The 27,560-nt window shown below is 34.1% G+C and overlaps 1 protein-coding gene across 5 annotated transcripts; it reads right to left on the minus strand.

Moving 5' to 3' along the window:
• On the minus strand, nt 1–27,253 carry LOC124361812 (UDP-glycosyltransferase UGT5-like). 5 transcript variants are annotated; one of them, XM_046815801.1, is made up of 7 exons: nt 27,095–27,252; nt 25,073–25,311; nt 20,499–21,103; nt 20,111–20,333; nt 19,236–19,344; nt 17,119–17,229; nt 1–29 (listed from the first exon to the last, which is right to left on the minus strand). In XM_046815801.1, the coding sequence occupies exons 2-7, from the start codon at nt 25,299–25,301 to the stop codon at nt 26–28; spliced, it is 1,281 nt and encodes a 426-aa protein (XP_046671757.1). In that variant the 5' UTR covers nt 25,302–25,311; nt 27,095–27,252; the 3' UTR covers nt 1–25. The 5 variants fall into 5 exon arrangements, with proteins under 5 accessions (XP_046671757.1, XP_046671755.1, XP_046671756.1 ...); XM_046815799.1 differs by lacking the exon at nt 1–29 and adding an exon at nt 14,703–15,178 and having other exon boundaries at nt 27,095–27,253; XM_046815800.1 differs by lacking the exon at nt 1–29 and adding an exon at nt 15,735–15,894 and having other exon boundaries at nt 27,095–27,253.
• Between the last annotated feature and the right edge of the window lie 307 nt (nt 27,254–27,560).

The following is a 27,560-nucleotide window of genomic DNA, read 5'->3' on the forward strand; positions in this document are numbered from 1 at the left end:
ATTTCGTTTTAACCATGCACGGTGGTCATCTAGAACAATGTGAATCAATCACTTAACAACAATACTTTAATTTAATAAATAAAGAAACACAGAATAGTATTAATTATCACTCAATTAGTTTCGAAGAAAAATTAACAGGCATTAAAAATCACACTGAAGAGGTATGTATATAAGTACATATATAAAAATATATACATATATAAGTATATATATATACAGGGTGATTCATAAAGTTCTCCCCCCACTTCTACAGCACATTGTACTAGTAAAAATAATGAAAAAATGTCATATAAACATAGGTCCGAAACGCTTTGTTAGCGAGTTACAGCTAGCGAAAGATTTCGCCTGAATTCCTGGGTAAGAGTAAAATAAAGCCATACTGAACTTTTGGAAAGGTTAATTAAGTAAGAAATATCGTGGATTCTTATGTATTTTACCTGATAAAGCTAATAAAATAGGTTTCAGAACTGTACCTGTAGTAGTTTTGGAAGGGTTCAGGGTTAAAATGCAAAAAATTTGGGACACGAAACAATGTTTTTTTTAAGTTTGATGTACAATAACTTTGTTAAATTGGTAATAAATACATAAAATCAACAAACATTAATTGTAGAGAATTTTAATTCTGAGAAAATTGATATAATCAAAGTCTAAAATAAAACAGAAATAAGTACCAAAAAATCGATTTTATTCAGTATAATACATTAACTAGCTGTAAAGAAATACCGTACGGCATTTAGTTAAAATAAAACAAAAGCAAAATGTTTGTTCCTTAATGATGAGATAAATTGAGAAAACAAGATTAACTGTTAAATAAATTTGTTTTGTAAATAAAAATATCATGTTTTATTACGTTGTATTTTTTTTTTTTAATAAAAATTTACATCAAATGTTCGAAAATAAATGAAGCAAACATTTTCCCATTATTGTTTACTAATCATCGAAATGCAGTTTTTTTGTTTTATTAATTTCTAAGTTGGTAACACATGAATAACAGCTGATCAACAATGTTATATTCTGGACTGTTACGTTAGAACTGTGTATTAGTGGTGTTTTTGCAAAGCTACAGCAGGAGATCGGGTTCTGTGAATCGTGTTATTAAATGCAATTTTTCTGTGAGTTATAATTCGATTGTTTATTTAGCGAAAAAATACCTTACTTATTTACATCAGAGGAATATGCTGATATGGTTTTTATATTTGGTTACTTTAATGGTAATGCTAGAGCTGCTGTAGAAGAATATGAACTACGTTACCCTAATAGGAAGATTTCCAGATACCAAAACAATTTCAGGAACTTTTCGTACTCTTCGGGAAACAGGATCACTACCAAGTACTAGAACCAATTATGAACGAGCTGTCCAACTTGATGATGATATTGTTATTAATGCTGTTCATCGCAGTCCAGGTGTAAGTACACGACGTATTTCTAGGCGGAATAGGAGTTTCGCAGTCAACGGTGTGAAGGTCACTTAATCGAAACAAATTTTATATCCGTTTCATAAACAAAAGGTTCAACATCTACAGCTAGGGGATGGTCCGCTTCGCTTGGAGTTTTGCAAACTTTTTTGAATATTAATAATCAACTCTACAAGCGTATTTTGTTTACGGATGAGGCACAATTCATTCGGGATGGTTTCAATAAATTGCACAATGAACACTCATGGGCAGAAGAAAATCCACATGAGGTAGTGGAACAGAAACTTTCTTCAACACCGATTTAGCGTCAATGTCTGGTGTGGCCTTTTGCACAATCGCTGATTGGACCTTTCATATTACCTGGACGCCTAAATGCTGAGTTCTATTTGCATTTCCTTCAAAGAAGAGTTGCCGCAGCTGTTAGAGAATGTTCCTTTACATCTCAGACAAAATTTGTACTTCCAGCATGACGGAGCACCTCCCCCACTTTTCACGTGCCGTTTCTGCTTACTTAAATCATCAATATCCTGGGGACACTGGATTGGTCGTGGAGGCCTCACCCTTGGCCACCAAGATCACCAGATCTATCTCCATTGGATTATTGCATCTGGGGATGGATGAAAGACAATTGTATACAAGACAAAAGTGAATACTCGTGATGAATTAATATTTGCCCGTATTATGGATTCGGCTGTGCAGATACAGGGAAGTCCTGAAAAATTAAGAAACGCAACAAAAGCAATACACAAACGTGCTGCAAAATGTATTGATAATGATGGCCTCATTTTCGAACATCTATTAAAAAAGGTGCGTACGGTTGGCCCAACCTGATTAATTTTGCTTAAAACTAGCAATGTATTATACTGAATAAAATCGATTTTTTGGTACTTATTTCTGTTTTATTTTAGACTTTGATCATATCAATTTTCTCAGAAATTAATTCTCTACAATTAATGTTTGTTGATTTTATGTATTTATTACCAATTTAACAAAGTTATTGTACATCAAACTTAAAAAAACATTGTTTCGTGCCCCAATTTTTTGCATTTAACCCTGAATCCCTCAAAAACTACTACAGGTAAAGTTCTGAAACCTATTTTATTAGCTTTATCAAGTAAAAATACATAAGAATCCACGATATTTCTTACTTAATTAAGCTTTCCAAAAGTTCAGTATGGCTTTATTTTACTCTTTACCCAGGAATTCAGGCGAAATCTTTCGCTAGCTGTAACTCGCTAACGAAGCGTTTTCGGACCTATGTTTATATAACATTTTTTCATTATTTTTTACTAGTACAATGTGCTGTAGAAGTGGGGGAGAACTTCATGAATCACCCTGTATATATATATATATATATATATATATATATATATATATATATATTAAACGTGTTAATTAATCAAATGTTTCAAATGTTAAGACATAATATATGTTAAGTATACATGTCAGCAAAACATCATATCTAATCTATTCCCTATCCTAATATCGCACTCTGAGCTTGTTACAATGAGGTCCCTAATCCATCCTAATTAATTAAGTGAAATAGATGGGAACCTTGGGGATGGGGGTATTGATGGGGTCAGCTAGCAATATGGGAACATGGAGTTACTTAGTGAGAGGGAATGGTTAGTGTTAACAGTCTAATCTGAGCCTGTCTTCCCCTATGTAAGTGGCCGGATAAAAACCATTGACATTATCCTGTTAAAGGAAACCTACTTCAACCCTTTTTGGCCAGGCGTCTAGAATGGTACATATATCCGCAAACTTTGCCTCGATGTCTGGTTTGGTCGTCCCTGGTACGTCTCGAGGTATCTCTGTCCCGACCTGAACATAGGCTTGATGCCTCCATCCCCGTTGACCTGATATTCTTTCGAAAACATCCCTGGCTCATTGGGCTCCAGGCCCCTCGGTACGACGTAGATCATCATCTTCGAGAGAGTCTTCTTCGGACCCGGCTGTTGCTACAGACCACAAGATTCTCTGCTTGTTTCCTATCTTCTATTTCTATCGTTACCCACCTTTCAGAATCTTGGAAAGCTCGTAAATTCTGAGACCTAAGGTCTTTGGTTCCACAGTGCATCTAATGAAATGGCGGACTTCCTCAGACATTGCACCTCCCATCTTGGCTTAGACGAGCACGGTCTGAATAGCCTAGCTGATGAGGTGCGTTGATGGCCTGGCTGCAGTCTAGGCGTAGGAGAGTCCTGGGTGCGTAGCTGGTATATTCGTCGCTGGCGTAGCTGATGGTGTTCGTCCTCTCGTCCAGGAGGGCCTTAAGCGTCAAGTTCTCTTTATAAAGCGTTTAAACGCATCAGAGAGTGACTATAAGTTCACCCTCGGTGTCGTGGACCTTCTCGGAGGAACTTATCTAAGACTAGGTCGATGAACTCTCTACATCGTCGTACGAGGAGGTATGTTTCGGTGTGAAGACTCGCTTATCCATACCGGAGTCGTCAGAGTCTTCGTTGGATGTCAGACATAACCGTAGCCTTGGTTTCTTGACCTTGTCCTTCTTCTTGATACGCGCTTCAGTGTCGGAGTTTGAAGATTTCTTGCGCTTTTTGGAGACAAAGTGTATCCCTTTGACTTGTCAGTAGTTGTTGTCTCCATTTCTATCCTATCGGTTGTTTCCCAGGAGGTAGGAGGACTTACTCTAAGTCTGCCCCCCTCCCTCTCACGGCAATTGTCCCGGTTGTTTTCCGAGTGGAAGAATTTGCCAATATTGCATTAGTCAATTTGTTCTTATGTGGTAGTAATTTCAACAAACCCCCTGGATTTAACAAGGTTCTTGGGGAGTGGCTTATGGTGGGCGTTACAGTGGACCCGAAGGTTCTTCATTCCACACTCTTCTTGGGGTACACTGTCGCATTTGATCCAGTCTCCGGAGGTCTCCTTCTGACATTCTCTCGGCGCTTAAATGGATCTAGATCCATGTCATATCAGCTGGCTTAGGTAGTCCGATGTTTCTCTTTCACTAGCCTCTCTAGGAGGTGGTGGGACCCAGTTTAGCCGTGCTCCAGGAAAAACCGTACGGGACCGTGTCGTATAGATTCTCTTATTTCTCCCCTGCTACCCAGTCGACCTAATCTAGCAGCTCTCTAGACCTTATCCGTGGATATCAATCATGCGGTTTGACTCTTCTTAGACATCAAGGGTGCGTTTGACGGGGTATGGGGGCCCGCGGTCTTTATAAAACTCCGCTAGATGGAAGTTTCCCAGAACATCTACCGCATCATCAGCGTGTATCTGTCATAACTGACTGAATTCACGGAACACAACGGATACCAGGCCAAATCCCTGTCGAATATGATTGCTTACAAGAGTCAGTTGCCTGAATTTGTGTTAACCAGTTGCAACTGCGTCAAGATAGAGAAAGCATTATGTTCAATATATTAGATATAAGAGTATATAGGTGGATTGAAGCCTATACATCAGGGCAACAATGATTTCAGAGCTATTTAGGAATTGTGTCGGATGGATTAAGATCAAACTGTTTGTTCAAGAGTCATTCAGGAGGCTCATGAAGCCTTTTTAAAAAGACAATCCAGTGGAAAAACCTTCATTATTCAGTTTATTAACTTTCAAAACTGAAGCTAGGCAAAGCTGATATAAATAAGACCGAACCAAAGACTATATGCAAATTACTTAAATGATCATTTCACAGCTTCGATAAGAAACTTCATTGTTCAAACGTAAAATCTTAGTGATAAGGACTTGAAATACGTGTTATTTAAGTATCATTGTTGTCAGGACGTTTAAGATGGTAACATGTTATCAATTCTTTTGCAAGCTAATGGAGACAAACTATGTACGAAGGTTAGTTATAGAGAAACTCCATATTGTAATAACTAGATTGATTTCGAAATCAACCGAGAAACCTAGGTTGGGTATTACTAGGAGAGCATTTAATTACCATAGGTGGTGCTACAAAATTCGCAAAATGAAAAATAGTTTATTTACTTGATTTGATTATTACATTCATAAAAATATATATTATACTAGCGTGCATTAATTTAAAACAACTTTATGAGGAGTAACCAATTTCGAAAAATGAACGGCAAGCTGAATAATCTTTATACAAAATTATCCAGTCATCAAAATATTTTGTTGCAGTTGGATGGCCTGCATTAACAATTTCTTAAACATCAGGTACTTAGAGCTGAAAAAAATCATATGTAGTTTCAAACTATATTCTTTGTATATTCATATGGAAAAAAATTAATCTATATGACTTATTAGGAAATGTAAAAGGTAACATTAATAAGATTGCTATAATGTAGTATTTAAAAGTCCAACTTGTCCCATTTGTCAACATTGTTTTTCAGCACTATCTCTTCATTCCATTTAAAGAGACATGTCTAGCTTGACAGCTTGACAAAAAGACAATGCACAAATTCCCCTATTCTTCACAACGATTACATGTACTTGTCAGTAGTCAGATGATTTAGCTGTTTCACTTCATCCGGAACATTAAAACTACAGCTTGGAATATATTTAATTTTGGAATATTTTTAGATTTTTAAATATATTTATATGGTAGCAAATATTTTTGTAGTAATTATATTAGTCGAATAGTATGAGATAGTACAAGGTGTAATTTAAGCCCTGATACGCCTGATTATATTCCAAATGGATTGAGATATCGATGTAAAATCTTCACTGTACCTATTAAAATACTTATTTGGACTTTTTGGTGGATAAAAATATTTTCCCCTCTCCCCATTTTTAAATGGGTAGAGGGGATTAACTTTATATGATCAAATCGCAACCCCTATCTTGTGATATGTCATTTTAAAGGTCTATTCAATGGAAACAAAATTAAATGAACAAAAACATCTCTACGGTGATTCTAGCAAACGTTATGGGCTAATAATCCCTTAGATTGTAATGCCACCTAGAAAAAGACACCTCTTACCAATATATGCACACAAGAAACATTATATACTACATAAAAGGATATTCTGGGCCCCTCAACGACTTAATAAAAGATATCATGCATGCTTTGTGTTGATATGCGCTAGACATTGGCATTGCCCTTTTTTTCATTATTTGCCCATATCTTTTGCTAGAAATAGCGTAGAGGTGTTTTGTTAGTGGCATTGTGTTTCTATTGAATAGGCATTTAATATGGAATGTCACGAGATAAGGGTTGAAATTTGAAAATTTAAAGTTACCCTTTTCTATCCCCTTTGACAAAGGGAGGGGGAAATTTTCTTACCCTCCAAAAAGTTCCGACAAGTATTTTTAACAGGTATGGTATACATTTTAGATCAATATCTCAATCTGTTTAGAATATATCCAGGCGTATCAGGACCTAATTTACACTCTGTATGTTAGTATATGAGCTAATGGCAGAAGTTGCAGTCAATAATGGTAACATAATGGTATGCTCACCACGTGTTGGGTAACAGACATCACTGTGGTTGCATGGAAAATTTAAACTCTGTACTTAATTTTATTCCAACTGTTGACTAAATGTGTTACTATGCCACATTTTAAAATCTCATATGATTGTAATCAGTTTTCTTACAAATTTTAAACTCCCAATCACATCTTGGTTACCAAAAAGACAAATTTTAAACCACTCGGTAAAGCTCAGTTGAATATCGGGGGGGGGGGGGTAGATTCCCACATCGAGCCCAATTTCGCCGATAAAGAAATGAAGCTTCGTGCAAACTTTGTATAAAGGTCTTTGAGTTATTTTGCTCTCAATATATCATGTGGACAGACCAAAATAACGTTTATCCAGCCTCTGCAGTGATAGGTACACTAACGCTCAGCAAAACCATATTGCACAATGATAGTAATATTAATTATAACCCTGAAATATTTATTAGAATTGTTTATTAGTATAGTAGTAGTAAGTATTATACAAAGCTAGGACATCAAAAAGCTTTGGGTCTGTTTAAAAAAAAACATCAGGTATTAAAATGCTAGTTCAGTGCTATTTCTGAAGGACAAACCTAAACCCATCCCTGCCAAGACCAGAAAAAATGCACCACTGGTTTCAATTATATGTATAATATAGTATTATAGTTAAAATGGCCCATATCTATATCACAGCATATAACCTTGAATAACGTGCTTTGTCGTACACACGAAATTAGCAGAAATATAAGAATTAATAAATACGAAATACGGATACATATAGAAACGAGATCACGCAATGATAGGTGACGTCATCCACTTTTGAAATTGATACATACAACTTTAATTAGTTCTCATTTACGCAAATTATTCAAAAAGATGAAAATAAAAGTTTAAAAATAAAATCGTAGACATAATGGATAAAATTAGCAATAGTGCAGACAAAAATGTATCTTGAATATAACACTTTTGCCAATCTAGTGTTTTTAGGATTAAATGTTGATAAGGAATGTAACAATGGTAGATCTATTTGCTACTTCAGCAAACATTAGCGAGGGTAGAGCCACGATAATCTGCATTGCATCCTGATTAAGAATTTTTTATTTATTCGTGACTGATTATTTTCTTAAAAAAAACAAGAAATTTTCCAACAGAACAAACGTAATCATTGTTAACGCAATACGAGCAATAAGATTTACAATAGTTTATAATTTCTGTCTGCATGCTAACTTTGTGAATCTAAGACTATCAATGGATATTTTATAATGTATTTAGTATAATGTTTTTAAAATTTAAAAGATTTACATAGCAGCAATTTGAATACCTATACATGCATAAGCTTGTGATTCTATGGATTTTCTTTCAATACTTAAGGTAAATCATCTTATATCAGTGCAATTGGGTTTTATTTTATTTTTTTCAATTCAAAGGCACAGGTCGTTAAGATTTCCTGAAGACAGACAAAAGCTTGTTAAGTCTGTATATAAATGATTAACTCCCTATTAATTTGGAAAATTATTGGTTGCTTTGTTGCATTGGATAGTCTGATTTATGTTTAATCGGGTTCTTCGATAATACACTTTATCAGCCTATTTTCCTAAACACATCGTACTAATATCGATAAGCGTAAACTGAAATAAATATTGCATTATTTAAATATGTTTCTACCTAGTTTAATTAGTTATTCTAACTAGAAAAATTTAAATTAATAGACCACCCCGTTAATATAACTAAACTAAAAAAATAGTTTCCTCATAAATATCCACTGTTTTAAATTGCTAGGTAATTTAATAGTTGACCCTTCCGTTTTGAATAGTAACTTAATCAATCCTGTGTTATGCAACAGGTCAAAACATTCAAAGTTGTGAATAGAGTAATGAAACTTTCAGGTTACGTTTAAATTTAAATATGCAGCCGAAAATATGCAGCCATGTAAAACTCTCTCAGTCCAGAAGCACATAACTGCTGTAAACTCTTTTAATATACATGCAAATATCTCCACCCTTTATCTTCTGTACTGAACTCCATTACTCCGCTTCTAAGTTTGGTACTTGGTTTTATATTTTCATTATTTTTTGTCAACTGATTATTGAAATCTGAATATAGAACTTTGACTGTCCGATAACCGATAGTCTAAACTTTTAATAACTTCTGAAAGACATCGTTACATATCCTAGACTTACATTAGCACCGTATGCAATTATTTGCATATACATATATTTTAAGTTTTTACTTTACTGTAACACTAATGTTTAAAATTCATTCTTACGTATAAAAACCCATAAAAAAGTATACTTAAACTCTATTACACTAAAATTAGTACGTATTATTTATTCTTTGACCAAACTGTGCCTCGTAAATGCGGAAAAGCAAATTAGTTTTATTCGTTTATACTATTTGTGAATTATGCCGCAATCGACTGTCAAAGATATTTAAACTGCGTAAGCTTTCTTTTATTTTAAATTAAACAAGGTATCAAGCCCCATATAACAAGAGACAAAGGATCGCCTGGTCCTCATTAAATGCATAAAGAGATGTTCTAGAAGAGATAGGCTTTGTCGTTGTCGTGTAGCGAGCTACATACACCCTTCCGGCTCTCTTCTGATCCCTTATTACGATATGCCTTAGGTTAATTGTCCCCTTTGTTCTACAGCATTGTACTTCTTTTGGCCTTACGTTTGTCAAGTTATGGATAAGAGTACTTTTTGCAATGTAACGGTTAAAGTGGAGGCTTATGAATAAAATTACAATAAGGAATGTTTCAAAAACGCTGTAACAGCGACTCTGAGATTGATCAATGCAATAAACTGTACTGCCACAAGTAAAAACTGTAAGTGTATTGCTATACCCATACTTTAAAAACCTGACAGTTTTTTTTTTAGTTGTGTTCTATACTCAAATTGTACGAAAAAATATGTTAAATACCGAAAAATATTAACACTATATAAAAATTCAAATTTGAAACGCTCCTCGCATTAAATAAATAAACTGAAACCTGGAAATTCTTGTGTTATACTCAAATAAAATAAAATTAAGCACGCAAAGCTGAGGTTACCTCTTTAAATAGCAGTACATAGTGAGTCACTCGCCTACAGCTCACTGGGGGCTAGGCCCCTAGGCTCCTATTCAATCGGGTATAAGTGGAATTAGATGATTAGTTGAATTCGGAGATAAGGTTTGACTGGGAGTTTTAAGTAAATCGTATTGTTTACATATTTTATGGATCTAAGCAAAGCTTTCTCTTTAAAGGCGTTTTGTGGCTTAACCATTGGAGGTACAACAAAAATTGAGTTTTTGTAGAAAATTTCATTCTGGTATTCGATTTGGCCCGCAGATGTGAGATATAACCTCTCAGTAAGACTTAGGAGTTCCTCTGCCACATTTGTTTATTTGATATACATTAATGGTCAATCAATGTTAAGGAAGTTCATTCAGTGGCCTTTATAATAGTAATTTTAATAATGAACCAACTTTAAAATAGTAATTTTAATGAAACTATTATACTAGAAAGTTATTAACTTTCAACTCTTTCTTTGCCAGTATATAGTGAGTGAGTCACACTAATGAGTTAGTAAAGATTCGCTTAGCTTTTCATTCAGATAACTAGACCTAACAATAATGTGTTTCCCTTAGGATAAAATACATAGAGACTAAATGACTAGTTAGTCTCTCATTATGTAGATTTTGTCTCTAGATAGACGAATAAACAGAAAGATAAATGTTTACGTAAGATAACGAAAGATAAACGAATTTATTCAGCTCCAATGAGCCCTGGTAGAATACAAACAGAAAGGTTGTATTTCAGTACAAAATGGATAAAGGATGACTGTAGCCATTAAGCAGCAGAGTTAAACTCTAAATTAGCCCAATTTACTGCGTCAACGACCTAAGGCTGGTTTACATTCCTTCCCTGTTTTCTTTCTTTCGAGGAACTAATTACTGAAAACACTACAAAATAAATTTCCCTCGTAAGGAGCTAGGTATATTTTACCTTAGTTGATTGTAAGTTTTGGACCAGTGATAGGAACTTTGACATTAATTATTATTATTAAATTATCTGCATTAAAGTAATAGACCTCTACAAAATTATATTTAAATTAAATTAAATTAAACAGACGATAAGGATTTTGAATTGATATATTTGCTATCTGTGAATATAATAAGTTGTTACAATTAATTAAGAATGAAACTAATATGAAATGCGCATATAGGCAACAAATACGCATTATGCATGGCGTATTATACCCTTTTGTACATTTAGTAATGATTATTATCTTGCAGGTACTCAGACAAGGAAAACGCAAGGAGAATATCCATTATATGACCAAACTTAAACATTTCATGTCAGCGTGTTTACATCGTTGATGGTCTTAGCTCTGATAGTTGCTGTAGAAGTCATAATTTTTTATTTTCTTGTACACACTCACGAAAACGTTCATTAGTCCTTATTTCATTAGTCATGAAAACTTTCTCTTCTCACCACTCACTCTTCTCATAACCAAATAGTTATTAAAGATGTGCTGCTCTAGTATTATATTGAAATATCCCATTTTATTGCCTGAACCACATTTAGACATATTTAATTTATATTAATTAGGTTGAATACTATTCCTTGAAGTGTAGTTTTATACAGTAGTCTGTAAAAAATATATCCATATAAATCGTGTTTTTCAATCATTCGATTGGGAGTTACTTTACTTCGACTGAATTTTCGGATACAATTAAACTCCACTGAAGGCAATGTATCGTGGATCATAAAGACATACAGAATTACAAACACAAAATAACAGACACAAACACAAAAATAAAGGGAATTATTCTGTTTTATAGCAGATTCTTCGCAAATAGCAATCCCTGTAATGTTTAACTTCTAACTTAGCTTCTTTCCTAACGTTAGGTTGTAAAAACATTACATAACGCATCAGAACAATATAGAGTAATAATTATAAGAGGTGTAGGGCCTTAATAAAACTTCTAAAAAATAAACTACAATACAATAATTTTGTATCTTGTTTACACAAAGTAAAGAAGAACTGCTGTAACCTCATTGACACAATGTTTTTAATTGAACTTTCACATCTGGAATAATTGACTTTCTTTTATCCATCGCAGGGTGGATGAAGATGTCTATAGCGTTACAAAGAGATACCTATAGTATTATTATGAGTAATTATACCTCCTGGTTTACCAATAAAACCAAGGGTGTTTGTACAACAACAAGTAGTGAATATGGACTTTTATTGGAATATGGAATATGGAATTTTTTATACTGGAAAGATTTATTGCATATTTAATTAACTAAGTATTCCACATCTTTTTTAATCAATGATTTTTTTATCAAAGAAATTAATTTAGGTAATGTTCTTTAAAAATTTTAGCAAATCGAGGGTAATTTAAAAATTATTCACTGTATTTTTTCCGAAGCCTAGTAACGTTAGTAATTTTAATCTTTGAATTCTCAAAAAATAATGTTCATTTTTCATAACACGGCTCTTTTAAGTTGAAACAAGTAATACTTTTTGAAACCAGGTAATGTTATATTTTAAAAGTAGAGCGTAAAAAATTAGGACGTAATACAATAATTTGAATTCATTTCTGGCGAAAAATATTTTTTTATATTATACGTAAAGTACTTTTTGTATTAAACAAAAACATGCCGTCCCAGAGAGCGCGCGAGAGGCGTTTTGTGTGTCTTGGTTTAGTAATTTTTTTTTTATTTATTGAGAACAACCTTTAATTTGTGAACATCCTTTAATTCACTACACTGCAATTGCTTGGTTACTTAGGTTCGTCTTGAGAGAACGCAGAAACAGAAGAATCGGATGAGGATAAAAATATTGGGGAAGCTAAGCCGACACGACACATTCTGAAGTTTTGTGGCAGGAGTGACTTTGATGGCGTGGTTTGAAAAACAGGGTGAAAGAGCAATAAATCAGCATATTCTCCTTGCAGAACTTTACTACAAAATACGAACGAACAAAGTGGTTCATAACTCCATAAGAGATTATTTTTATTTAAAATGTTTCGTAATTTCATACATGTTTTTTTTAACTAGGGGGAATACATTTGCGCACGGAGTGTGGGACTCCCGTGCGGACTACCCACTAAACCCCCTACGGGCCACGGAGGACCGAGGCCGGAACCCTTTCGGATGACATCTTGTCTGGTCCGTGTGTCTTATGTCCCATCCAGGACAAAACTACTTGTTTCGAAAGCTAAGGGTCAGCCAGGCATCCGTCTTCACGCTTCTGATGAAGGATCGCATGTACATGAGCGGTGACTGCATTCCAGGCGTCCTCACTCTGCAGCATCAGCTCCACAATAGTCTCTGCCGAAACATCGCCAACTGTGGTGGCGAGCGTTCGCCTGGCCTCGGTGAAGCGCCCACAAGCGAAGAAGGTGTGATAAACATCATCATCCTCCTCCGGAAAGTAAGCACACCGAGGCGACCTGACTTTTCCCATCCTGTAGAGGTACTTCCTAAAGTAACCGTGCCCCATCAGGAACTGACACAGGTAGAAATCTATCTCCCCGTGGCCACGATCTATCTAGGGTTGAAAGTCTCGAATGAGACGGAAGGTCCAGCGACCGTCCGATCCTTCCGTTCACCTCCGCTGCCAAACCTGCAGAGTCTCCACCTTGGCAGCAGCCAAGGCATCCTCTCTACCCCGCTCGGCAGCCTCCCGAAAGACGGTCTGTCTCTCGTTGGCCAGCAGATCAATAGGAATCACCCCAGCCACGACCACCACGGTCGAACCGGAAACGGTGCGATAGGAGCAGGTGACCCTAAGTGCTGCTCTTATCTTTACAGCCTTGGACTGTATCGCCTTATCCTCATGACACCCGCCCAAACCTCTGCGCCATACAGAAGGGTTGAGTTTACAGTAGACATGAGGAGGCGTCTCTTACTTGACCTAGGGCTTCCTACTTTTGCCATCAGCCTGCCGAGAGACATAACCACCTTAGAGGCTTTGTCGCACACCGCCTGGATGTGCTTCCAAATACCGAAGACGGTAGTCGAGTAACACATCCAGGTACTTCGCTGCAGTCCTTGTCCGAAACTCGACACCCCCCACATTCATAGAGATCAGAGTGGGGATTCTCCGTCGAGTGAGCATAACGATCTCGGTCTTGGCGACCGCCAGCTCAAGTCCGTGGCTTGTCATCCAGGCATTGACCCGAATCATTATTTCATTACCTCGCCGTGATGACTGCAGCTACGAAATTGGCATAACCCACAAGGAAGACTTCGTGGGGCATCTCGAGGCAAACCATCGTATGAAACATTCCATAAGTCTGGGCTGAGTGAAATTTCATACACGTATTAGTCACAGTTTTACATTGATTACATTATTTTAGTTTTTTATAACCTAGATTTACTTTACTCAAAATATGACTAATGTGTTTTTTTTTTCTAAAAGTGAAACAATTAAGCTTTTATTAATGCAGTAATGAATAGTTTTATTCATTCGCTCCATTTCCGTAAACAACGGTGAGATTTATGCCCAATTACACATACATTTTCATAAGCTCTTGGTAATTACCTCTTATTTTGTTCATTGAGAATATCCGGACATTTCAAAAATACGGATGAGGTCCGAATTGATCCGGATTACTGACGCTCATATTAGCTATTGTAGACAAATCAATTTCGGCTGTTTCCAATAGCCTTTCCAGCTAAAATAATAATTGGCAAATTCGCTGTCATGTATATAAAATTATTAGTACTTAAGACAGTACTAACTAATAACGTTTATTATATGTATAATAACTTGCAACTCTAACTAAGCGTAACTTAACACTGAACGCGTAATCACTAAGAGAATTTGAATACCTATTTAAATAATATTTGTAATTTAGTAATATTTATAAAAGTAATTAATTATGCAAAAATAAATGGGGAAAAATAACAACAAGCCATACAAATTAATTCATTTTCTTAGTACTTGAAATATGTCTGGTATTACCAAAACAAAGACTTGAAACTCTCCTTATAATAAAGTAGCAAATAAATAAGATCAATGACGTAATTACAAACATAACCAAAATAACGTCCACCATTAATAGCTCATACCACCGAAGATACACAGAGGCAGGCTTGAGATGTGGAGCTCCGCCGTGTCTCAACACGTACTCTACCCAGAACACGACTGTGTCAGCTGGAGACATCGGCTGGTCTCTCACAATACTGGACACTCTCTTGGCGTTCTCCTGGTAACTGAAAGAAATCATCCGTCAGTAAAGATTTGTACTATCTACGATACACAGAGGCAGGCTTGAGATGAGGAGCTCCACCGTGTCTCAAAACGTACTCTACCCAGAACACGACTGTGTCAGCTGGAGACATCGGCTGGTCTCTCACAATACTGGACACTCTCTTGGCGTTCTCCTTGTAACTGAAAGAAATCATTCCGTCAGTAAAGATTTGTACTATCTACGATACACAGAGGCAGGCTTGAGATGTGGAGCTCCACCGTGTCTCAACACGTACTCTACCCAGAACACGACTGTGTCAGCTGGAGACATCGGCTGGTCTCTCACAATACTGGACACTCTCATGGCGTTCTCCTTGGTAACTGAAAGAAATCATCCGTCAAGTAAAGATTCGCACTATCTACGATACACAGAGGCAGGCTTGAGATGTGGAGCTCCACCGTGTCTCAACACGTACTCTACCCAGAACACGACTGTGTCAGCTGGAGACATCGGATAATCCCTCACAATACTGGACACTCTCTTGGCGTTCTCCTTGTAACTGAAAGAAATCATCCGTCAGTAAAGATTTCGCACTATTTACGATACACAGAGGCAGGCTTGAGATGTGGAGCTCCACCGTGACTCAACACGTACTCTACCCAGAACACGACTGTATCAGCTGGAGACATCGGCTGGTCTCTCACTATACTGGACACTCTCTTGGCGTTCTCCTTGTAACTGAAAGAAATCATCCGTCAGTAAAGATTCGCACTATCTACGATACACAGAGGCAGGCTTGAGATGTGGAGCTCCACCGTGTCTCAACACGTACTCTACCCAGAACACGACTGTATCAGCTGGAGACATCGGCTGGTCTCTCACAATACTGGACACTCTCTTGGTGTTCTCCTGGTAACTGAAAGAAATCATCCGTCAGTAAAGATTCGTACTATCTACGATACACAGAGGCAGGCTTGAGATGAGGAGCTCCGCCGTGTCTCAATAGGTACTCTACCCAGAACACGACTGTGTCAGCTGGAGACATCGGCTGGTCTCTCACAATACTGGACACTCTCTTGGCGTTCTCCTGGTAACTGTAAGAAATCATCCGTCAGTAAAGATTTGTACTATCTACGATACACAGAGGCAGGCTTGAGATGAGGAGCTCCGCCGTGTCTCAATAGGTACTCTACCCAGAACACGACTGTGTCAGCTGGAGACATCGGCTGGTCTCTCACAATACTGGACACTCTCTTGGCGTTCTCCTGGTAACTGTAAGAAATCATCCGTCAGTAAAGATTTGGTCAATACCAGATAAGATTTGGGCTGGACATACTATCAAAGTGCCTGAACATTTTTCCCAAGATTTCAACACTATAAGCATATCTCATAATCACCATACCATAAAATTTTTGCAGTTTTCATGGATTTTTTATGGTTAGTATATTTTGGGAAATGGACTTACCGTCAGCAAGTTATCCCCCTTGCTTTTTGTCAATTTGAGACCTAAATTGGGTTCACAGCCTCTTTTTGACCCATGGATAAACATATATATTTCCATATAACTATCACAGGGTTGGGCAGTAAAAACTGCTACGTGATCATTCGAGTCTCCATTAGTAAGATACTTGGTGTAAAATTCTAGTAAAAAGTGTATGCAAGGGATTTTTTAATGTACTATATAAAGACATTTTCTTACTGTTTTAAATCTGTGGAAGAAGTTTTTCATAACTAGGAATCTATATTACTAGATTACTAGGATTAATAGAGGAATTTGAATTATAATAAGCAAAAAAACATAAATTCTTTTAAAGTTGGAGTGTCCAAAGAAACGATGTAAACTAAATTTATCCCTCAGTGTAAACTTTTAATGGTTCTAAGGTTGGTTGATCTTAAGTAGTTTTGAAAGACTACCACTATATTTACCACCGCTTAACTTTTAATACTTTCAGTATAATTATTCTTATATATATTAATTCTTTTATACAGCATCCAACAAATATGAAAATGTTTCACTTTTTGAAAATTAAATATCTCCTTACCACAAATTAATCTTTAAATAATTACAAAATAAATTATGTAAACAAATATATATTCATTTAAAATACTTATATATTAATAGTAACTGTTACCGCCTTACCTTGGATTATTTAGTATTGTTGTTATTGCCTTGTATACAGCTTCCTCTGTGACGTCGTTTAGTTCTAATTTGATTCCGACCCCAAGACTTTCGTAAAACTTCATGTTAAATCTGTCAACAAGTTTCACAACAATGAGCAGTTTATGAGTTCATGATATCACGCCTTTTGAAACTGTAACAGCTACGCATAGCTCAAAATTATTGTATTAATAATTTAACTATACGCATTTAACCATATCCTTAATCTTATCTCAAACCTACCTTAAAGCCTTCTCTCAAAGAATGCATATAAGTAAAACCGTTCCTACTTTACTGGAAAGTTAGAATGATGATGTTTTATATATTACTTATATATTTGTTTTGAAAAAGAGCAATTCACGTTCCGGTTCCTGCGCGTTAGTTTTAATGCATATTCCAACCCCATTTAGTTTACACCTGTGAACAAATTTACGAACCCCTTACAAAAAGCAGAAGGAAGTAGTTATTAAGACTTACTAAACCAATTCCCTTTACGTGAACGTTCAAACATCCTAAGATAAAGAATTGAAACTTGTACGATTGAGGCTCCTAAAACAAATTTAATGGTTTAATTTTGAATTTATACAGACAGCTCTTTCTTAAAGACTACTTATATTTTAGACATAGGACGTTTCACAGCTGTCCCTGATTTATCCAGTACGCCAATATAAGAAAACAGTTAATTTTGCAAAGCTGTTTATATCGTTCTAAGTAAAATGTGGAAAATACACATATTAAAAGTAATTCTTGAAGATACAATGTCAAAATGATCGTTTTCTAAACCACTATTTAGATGTATCCCCAGATAGATGTATCATGTTATTAAAACACTCAATAATATGTGATAATGAACTTTTATTTCAAGTTTATCTAGGTAATAATTTAATTAAAAGAAATAAGGGCTGTGATAATTAGACTTTTTAAATATTTTATTATAACGAGACATATCCACTGTTTACTAAACTATTTTACGGTTCTATATCATTGAGTTCACTTAATTCACTAATAAGGAACGGGAAAGGTCCAAGAATTAAAATCTGCAGGATAATAAATGTTAACTTTACTTCAATCCTTATAAATATAATATTTGAGCAAACTTTGAGATAAGATGGGATCCATGTATTTTATACCATGAATATTGGATCTAGATTGTGCAGCACACAGTCAGCACTGGAAAGATTTAGAAAATATGCTGAGGTCACATTCTCATCTTTCCATACTATCGACAGTTGTTCCAAAATATTTTTGACTCTCTCAATAGTGATCTACTCTTACCGGTGATCTACAGATAATTAGGTACTTGCGTTACTTTGGCAATCCCGTTACTTAAAGGTTAAAAATCCCGATTTGAATTGTGATTTGGATTATTTAAGTAATTTTAAAATGTTTTAAGAGTTTATTTATTAATCCGTATATCTGATTCTATGAACTTTTTCAGTCTCTTTATGGTGCAAGCCACCTCATTCTCAGTGGTATGGTAATGTCTCGTTGAGTTTCTCGCCTTAAGGACACGATTATACACGAAACCTAGGAAACTTCAAAGCAGCAAAACTTGTGTTCTATTAAATTAATAGTCACCATATCAATGTGCTACATCTGCAATTTGAGTTTTGACCAAACCTCACACCTTAGGGCTACATGCAAACGTTAACTATCCCTTAGATGATCGTTCCCTATAGAATGAACAATATAAGTACCGTAATTCCGATAATTTCTTCACTATGGAAACAGAATTACCTTTTCTTAAAGCTCAATGCCTAAATTTAAATCATTTTAAAAGGTAAAAGCTTTTGGGATATTTACCATCACTACCTCTAGTGTTTGGATAATCATTCTAAAATTATATGCTCTAGTGCGTGTATCCGGTGTTTTTTGTGGTGTGGTGATTTGTTTGTAATATTCTGAATATTTTGACTTTAGTAACGGATCTCAGGATTTTTTTAAGAAGACCTATTTGTTAGTAAGTATGACTTTGGTGTCTTCATTGCCATGCTATGTTTGTACATGTGTTACTCATGAAAAAGATAACCGATACTATTCTTGAAACACAGTGTTTCAGTACTGTATTGGTTTTGTTAATTAATACTTAAAATGCTTACCTTTGTTCAGTAAAGAATGGTATCCCAACCACAGGTACTCCCGCATAGAAAGTTTCGTGTTGGCTAAACAGTCCTCCATGAGTCAGGAACAGAACACAGTTAGGGTGACCTGCACAACGTAAGGGTTATTTTGGTTGTATCAACTGAACAAGCTCTAACTGATACGTATTTTTATAACAAAATGTCTTTCGTTAAAACTGAGTCTTGGAGAAACTGAGATGTTGAAAGTGACAGACTGGTTATTACAATAACCAAGAAAGGTTGGTAAAAAATAAAGCGTAACTAAAGAAATGTGTACACCAAATAACAAACAAAAAGCCAATTGTTTCTATTTTGACTTTCCTGACAGTTTTCATCTCTTTTCGTTCAATATTAGTACGGACGATAACCTTGACTATACAACGCCCGTAAATAATTAATATCCCATGTAACATAATAGTTGTAATAAATGTAAATATGAATTTTCAAGTTTTCTTAAGGTGTAGGTATTTATTAGCTCATAATTATTCATATAGAGTGTTTTATTTCAGTGGGTTCTAATACAATACAATTTTCCAAATTTTTGTATCATCTACTTGAAGAAATAATAATTTATAAATTATGATAAATCTTTTTATTATATAGTCTATCCTTTCGATCTTATTGGAGAACATTGTTTCTCATAAGAATTTTCATGTATTTTAATAAATATATTTGGAATTTCTAAATTAAACAAGTAACTATTTTAAAACTTTGTCGAATTGTCCGTTATAAAACCCATTACAATTGTTATGTTTACACATGGAAGCAGTTTAAGGGTTGCTGTTTTCATTTGGGAATTCTTAAAATTAAACCTTGCAGTTCTAAAATTAAAATATAGGCTTCTATTTACCTACCCAACACTGTGGGCTGAGGCACCCATTTTGTGAGCTTCACGTTTTCAGGAAGGCCAGGAATATTTTCAATTCCAGTTTTCCACAGAACTTTTTGCGGAAGCCGTTTAAATGCATTTACGAACGCCTGAATGTATTTACTGGGCATGTTATGTTCAGGAACAAATGTACCCAAACTGAAGAAAATCAATCCTTGTTTAGCATTGTCAACAAATGTTTTTATGTCCTGAAAATAAAACAAAAAACTTTGAAATAAAAACTCTTTTACAAATATTGATAAAGTGATGCGGTTAATCGAAAAATAATGTATATTAAGCGCTTTGAATGAACATAAAAGTTTTTCTTTAAATTCTTAAAAACCAAATGAAATATAAATTTCATATATACGTACCTTGGGTAAAGGAGTCATATGAGTAGACATGTGGGCCCCTCCAATTGGTATCATATTAGGTGTGTATGGCCTGGGATATTCTAGGCTTTTTTGTGAATTTATAAAAGTTATTGAGATCTCTTTCAGCATCTCTGAGACATGGGGCATGCTGGGATCTTTGTAATATTGTTCCACTAATCTCTGTTGGTTGGGGAGGTGTTCAAAGTGATACGAGAGAAAAGTAAGAACTGTCGATAGAAAGTTCTGTAGCCTCTCCTTAAAGGACATTTTGTTTGTAAATGAAAAGGAACTCGCTTCTGGGATGTGTGAAATGGATAAGGAGTTTCCGGCAACCCAGTCGATAAGACTCCAGGTGGTGAATCCTTGGAAATTTATGATAGGAGCTTTAAACTTGTGGCTAAACACGGAGAGAGATTCTTGACCAAACGTGAATTCTAGAAAAATGAGGTCAAAATTTTGATCTGATTCAAGCAGCTCTTTTATATTTTCGTTCTTAAATACGTCTTCGCAAGCCGCCGTTGTTAAGGCAAAAACGCCCAATGCTGTACATCCATAAAAATTAGTGCTTCCAGCTATCTCATGGAACAGCTCTAACGTCCATGAATCTAAAAATGAAAAAATGTGTTACAAATTCAAACACCGTTATTAATAGCCTACTATTTGATACATTGTTACCCTACTAACCGATGTACACGTTTGGAGACATCTATAACCAAAGTGACATCAACTCTAGGTAGTTGGATATTGTGAGCAATTTTAAAGGTCAACGCTTTTCTTTAGTAAAATTACATTTCTTTCAAGGTCGTTGAGCGTTTAAGTAGATTTTGTAGTACAGTAATACTAATGGGATAAACAGACGACTAGTTTATGTTGCTGTACATAATGTGTACTTTTATCCCGGAAATGCTAAGAACCCTGTAGATCCCTGTTGTGTGGGGCGCCCTGTTTTCTAGAATTCCACGAAATAACAAATTACTAAAAGTGGTTAAAAAGAAACATCTATGAAAATATTTTTACTATTTTCGAACGCAATCCGACCATCTATGTGGGATAATAAATCTTAAGTAGCACAAGTAACTCAACATATTTTATTTATTTCACATTCCTCTGCCTGTTAATTTCAACGATAGACTTTCAAAATAAATCCAAAAAGAACTTAACATTGAGGAGAACACCTAATTGATGGTAAAAATTCATCATGAGAAATATAAATAAATTTTAGATTAATGTTTGTTAATTTTTAATATAAACCCTTCCTTTCTGCTTTTACCAAAGATACATTTTCCTAAAATAATTTCAAATCCTAATGAAAAAATTTCTCCTAAGTATGAAGAGATCAGATTTTGCAATTAATTACGCAATATTTCTTAAAAAATGTATAATATAAAGCAAATGTCTTCAGGAGGCAAAAATTATTTGTGATAAACAGCATGGTTTTTTATAAAAATAATAAACTACTAGATTTCGTCGATTTTTTAAAGAAGAGCTTAATCTGCCAAAACAACTTTTATCAGTTATTATTTATTAGCGTTTCACTTTGAAAGCATGACAATTTTAGAATTGAGGGCAAGTTATTTTAAGTGGCTTGAGAATTAATTATAATATAAACCTTTTACTTTAAAGTTGTCACACTAATTGAATGGATAAAAGTCACAGAACCAAGGAGTTCATTAAGGAAGTATTATAGGTTGAATTTTATATAGTATTTATGTTAATGGTCTTGAAAATTCCAATTATCCCCCATAGTAATCTGTATATGTATGCTAATGAGACTGAGATTGGTTTGGACCATAAGGACCCTGTTATCGCTGAACGTTATATTCAGAAGAATTGCACCAATTTACTAAAATGGGCTTATTGCAAAAATCTTTAGTTTTGCATTTTCATTAAACTCTCGAATTCGCCTCCTAGATCACCAAGTATCTGTAGTATTTATTTTCATTATAATTTTGTCTATGCGGCTAAGGTAAACGATTGTCAATATATAAAATTAAATTTTGTTCCTAACACAAGATATCTAGGGATAATCTTAGATTTTAATATGAAGAATGTCAAATAAATATTTTTTTAGATATATTAAAATCTATAGTGGCAAAACTGTCTTTTATAAGACAATTACTGCCAAGAACAGCTCTAAAATTCATCTATACATCTATGCTTAAATACTTAAATTAGGTACGGTGTTGAAGTGTGGGATAGCGCCTCTCAATCTGCGCTTGATCCCGTTGAAAGTTTCGAGAAAAGTACACTCTTCTTGATTTTGGTTTTTACCCATCACTCAATATTTGATGAAGGAGTACTTTTCACTAAAAATTTATATCGAAAGCTTATGTATGAATACAAATATCTTTCAAAAGTTTTATATATTCGTAATCTAAAAATTAGAGTTTTTCATAATTTTAGATCTTTATACAGTATAAATTTCTGCAATAATAATACACTTACGGAAAAGTTAATTGAGCTACATCCTTCCTTTGAGGTTGAGTGGTAGAAGGGCTTGATAGCCCTAACTCCGCCTCGTTTTAATAGGCATTTTTCATTTTATTTCATTTAATTCCGAAAATATTTAACAAATTACGGAACAGTCTAGAACATTGTTGCCAGTTGTACACTGTGAATCTTATTTAGTTTCTTCAGTTATTTGTAGACAGGACAAATAAACCCAACTAATTCTGATGTATTCAATTTATTGAAATGGACATATAGTATTTTAACTATGTTTATAAACTATACGGTAATTTTTGCGTAGTGTAAAAGTGATTTAAAATTTTTTTTCCTTTCAGTTGAGTTTTCTGGGATATTCCGCATATATTGTGTAATATTTTGGTAATTCTTTGTGTTCGCTAATTTTCTGATAGAGTATTTACCTGTTCTATCACCTGGATTATAAGATATAATATATGACCGCGTCGCCTAGAACCCATGATAGTGCTTAGTATTAGATTTACTTCACTGCTAAATTTATCAAACTAAAATTGGACACCCAATAATTGTTTTTTTTTTTTTGTTTTTTTGGGAACCCATTCTATAAAATTTCAAACGTTTGTTCGATTGATTATTGGTTAGCTTTTATTATTTAACTTTTTCAATATCTTTTGAGGTTTGAAGAAGGCAGCATTTCAACATTTGGAAAACCATAAGTCATTATTCATTATAGCGCACAACAAAAAAAGTGTGGTATAATTCTCAGGTCATTTCTAATAATGCTTTCAATACGTTTATTGTTACGTTTATATTTTCGTACAAAAAAATTTCAGGACTAATTTTGAACGAGATAAATGCCGTATTTATTAATGGATACTGACAAACCTTCGTACAGAGGCAGTGTTTTATATAGTTTTGATGTGTTTGTTAGCCAGTTTTAACCAATAACAATTTTCGACAAGATATTCCTACTTAATTTTAACAACTATTCAAGTTCAAAAATGACTGTCAAAAGTTATATAAGTACACAATTAAACCGTTTTAAGTGAATATATTTACACATGTAATTTTGGATTTAACTTTAACTAAATCAAGTCTAATTTTCTAAAAAGAAATATATATTGTCCAAGCAATTTTCGTCTATTAAGGTTTCTAGATTATGGACTTTCCATATGTTTGGAGGTTATACGATTATAATAACAAAAGAATGTTTCCTTAACATTAACAGCGCATGGAAAACAATGCGGCCTATGATAAGTATTAATTAAATATCTGTAACTGATAAGGTAAATACTACTACTTCGTAAAAACATACTATTTCTGTAACACTAACTAGATCAGATTTACCAATTATTTTTGTTATCATTGTCAATTATGTCTCAAATAGCACTTCAATCAAAGTGGCTTAGTCAATTCTATTTAGTTATCAACCTTTATTTATTCCTACAGCGACTCCTCCTCCATTTTAGGACTAAATAATTTTATTTGGGATACAAGGAAAGCTGGGTATTAAAAGTATTTTTAAATCCAAGAAAAAGCTTGAAACTTTAATAATCTTAATAATTGATCCAATTATTTTTCTTCGTACCTTTTCAAACTCCATAGAGTGGCTCCAAGAGTGCCGCAGGAATGAAATTTTATATTCGACTTATTTACTTTTATACAGTATATAATACGCTTTAGACTATTATCGTTAACACTTTTATTCACTTAAAGATATTTTCAAAGTACGAGAAGATACATAACACATTTGTATGTATTATACGACATCAGTTAGTATTAAAATGCGAAGTACTCTTTGGTCTGAACAAAAAATTAATTGCATTCATTACGTATTCACATTTCTCTAAATTATATTTTTCTACTTTACAACTATTTTACCATTGTCTCTTCATGAATAGTTTTTTCTCTTGAATTTCAATCATATGTTCGTAAATTTCTGTTTCTTCACGTTACTTTTCTTAGTTCCAGTTATCATACATACAATGTTAGCTAATATATTTCGTCAATACTTTTTGATAACACAAAATGCCGAAATACTATAATTAAATCAAAGTAGTTTAGTCTATTTCTACATGACAGCATTTGTGCATTTGTAGAACTTTGGAGTATAGTAGTAAACTGAACTACTGAAATAGTACTTAACTTACTAGTCATTTCTGTGAGTCCAGAAGGTAGATGGGTGTACGTCAAGTTGGCTATACTGTACGGAGGAGGGTAAACACTGTATACGACCACCTCATGTCCTCTCTGAGCCATCAGGTTGAATATTGTGTAGTGCATTATACTGTGGCTTTTGCTAGGAAATGGCAACACTGCTAGGATCCGAGCTCCATGAGCGAGAGATCCCAGGCTCATCAATATCAACAGTATCTTCATAGTTGTCCTGCTAAAATTTATTTCATTTACAATGTATCTCTTAACCATTAACGCTTAATTAATAATATTTACTTTAGTAGGGAATGACAACACTGCGAGGATCCGAGCTCCATGAGCGAGACATCTCAGGCTCATCAAAAGCAACAGTAACTTCATAGTTCTCCTGCTACGATTGATTTCATGTATAGTGTATCACTTGACCACTAAAGCTGAATTAATAATATTTAATTTACTAGGGAATGGCAACACTGCCGACCGATAACATGCTACAGGAGCCGGAAACAGACGACTTTTAAACGAAGTATGTTTCCTAGGGCTACATACGTATATAGCTTTTTAAACGGAGCAATAACGTCAGCTATACTGAAAGTAGGCACTTTTAACTGAAGTAGGCTATTCCGTCCTACTTATGTATATATGTTTTCTTTCGAATAACAAGGCAAACTCAACTATGAAATGCACTGGAAATATGTAGACCAGAATTATTATGACAAGGGCTGTAAGTAAAGACTTTTTGACCGAAGTAGGTTTCTAAAACCTGTGTATTTGTATTTTTACTCGGGACAACAAGGCAGACTCAACTGTGGTGTTAATGTAAACCACATGTATTCCTACACGTGCGAAATCTGATATAAGAGTGAACACTAATACTCTTAACGATGAACATTGAAATAATATCTATCTTGTGTATGCCAATGTTACATTTGAACATTTTCACAAAATTTTATCATTTCACATTATATAGGGACTTAGAAAATTGAGTGCAAAATCAACGGTTACAGCTACTCAGAAATAAATGTGAATATTTGTAAGCCAATTTCAGGTTAAAGCAGGTTACATGGTAGAAACAGCTTGAGAATTGCACAAAACATTGAACAAAATAATTCGTGTAAAATAAATAAATATATTTTTACATATATACAGCTATTTCAAATCTACAATATTTTATAACAGGTAGGGATAAAAATAATTTTAATTTGCTTACAGGTTATTGAAAGATATGAGCATTGTCGCCAATAATATGAACATATGTGGTAGATCTTATAAATAGGTTATGTATCTTATATCCTTAATATTTAAATACTACTAAATGTGCTTTGTGTTAAAATATTAATAATAATTATTATTAATATTTTAACATTATCTTATATGATTTTGAATATAATATTAATTAAAAAATATATTATAAAAAAAATAATAATATTATTATTTTTTTTTAATAATCATATTATTTTTTATTATCTTATAAATTAATATTATGTATAACATTATCTATTATACATTTAATATTATCTTACTTTTATATGATTAATCTCATTAAAATTTGGTTCTTTTTAGGAACATTTCAATGATTTTGAACAAATGTGTGTTTCTATTTAAAGCTGAATTTAAATAACTTTGTATTTACATTACAAATTTATCCGTTATTCATTGATAGTTTTCAGTTGAGGAAAAGCTTTAAAATTAACATTTTTATTCAACTTTCTTTTCTGGGAGAGGTGCAAACTTAACTATAGCTAAAACACAGCAAATGTACTAAACACAGAGTTTCCGATACACAAATACTATTTCAATAAGCTTATCATTTCCAGATGTTCGATCCTTTTGTCAGAGAGTACAAGACGAATCGAGTTTGTTGTTTAATTTACTGTCAATAAAACAGTTCATTATATCCCGTACTAACAATGTATAAGGTTATCACAGCATAAGAAATGTTTATAATGTTGTAATTTAAATGTTTATCACAAGCTGATATAGTGATATAGTGAGATATTTGTTGGCTATGAACTTACGTGAGCTGAAGTCATCTGACGGTGTTGAGAGCACTCACAGAATGGAGAGCTCTATTTGTGTACAAGGTCACAGTTGTTGTCATGGTTCCCCCACTTCACGTTCGAGTACGCGTTCCGCAAGTCACTGCCTCTTTCATATCAACAGTTTAGACTGTTTACATATATTTAAAACTACAACGGAGGCCTTATCTTAAGCTTTTAAGATTAAGATTAATCTACTTCTTAGTTGTCATTTAGTTCCTAACAAAGAAAATATTGATATCATTGTTTACAACAGCTGAGTTTGATACAATTTTTTAAACTATTTACAACTCCTTGTTTGATATCAAAAGATTTTATTTATGAGCACATATGTATAAATGCTTTTACTAATCAAGTTAAGAACTTATATTTTGGGGTTTCTTCACAATGGTATTAAATTGTTTCAAAATTGTAAGAACTTTTCAATAAAATACATGGAATGTTA

Source organism: Homalodisca vitripennis, chromosome 5, assembly GCF_021130785.1.
Source record: "Homalodisca vitripennis isolate AUS2020 chromosome 5, UT_GWSS_2.1, whole genome shotgun sequence".
NCBI lineage: Eukaryota > Metazoa > Arthropoda > Insecta > Hemiptera > Cicadellidae > Homalodisca > Homalodisca vitripennis.

Bases quoted from the DNA above. Each gene is read 5' to 3' on its own strand.
- LOC124361812 (XM_046815799.1), bottom strand. From the start codon at position 25,301: ATGAAGATACTGTTGATATTGATGAGCCTGGGATCTCTCGCTCATGGA. The intron at 19,345-20,110 runs GTAGGTAAATAG...TACGTTGTGCAG, and splicing joins GCCTCAGCCCACAGTGTTGG to GTCACCCTAACTGTGTTCTG. The intron at 17,230-19,235 runs GTAAGCATTTTA...ACTTGTTGACAG, and splicing joins CCATTCTTTACTGAACAAAG to ATTTAACATGAAGTTTTACG.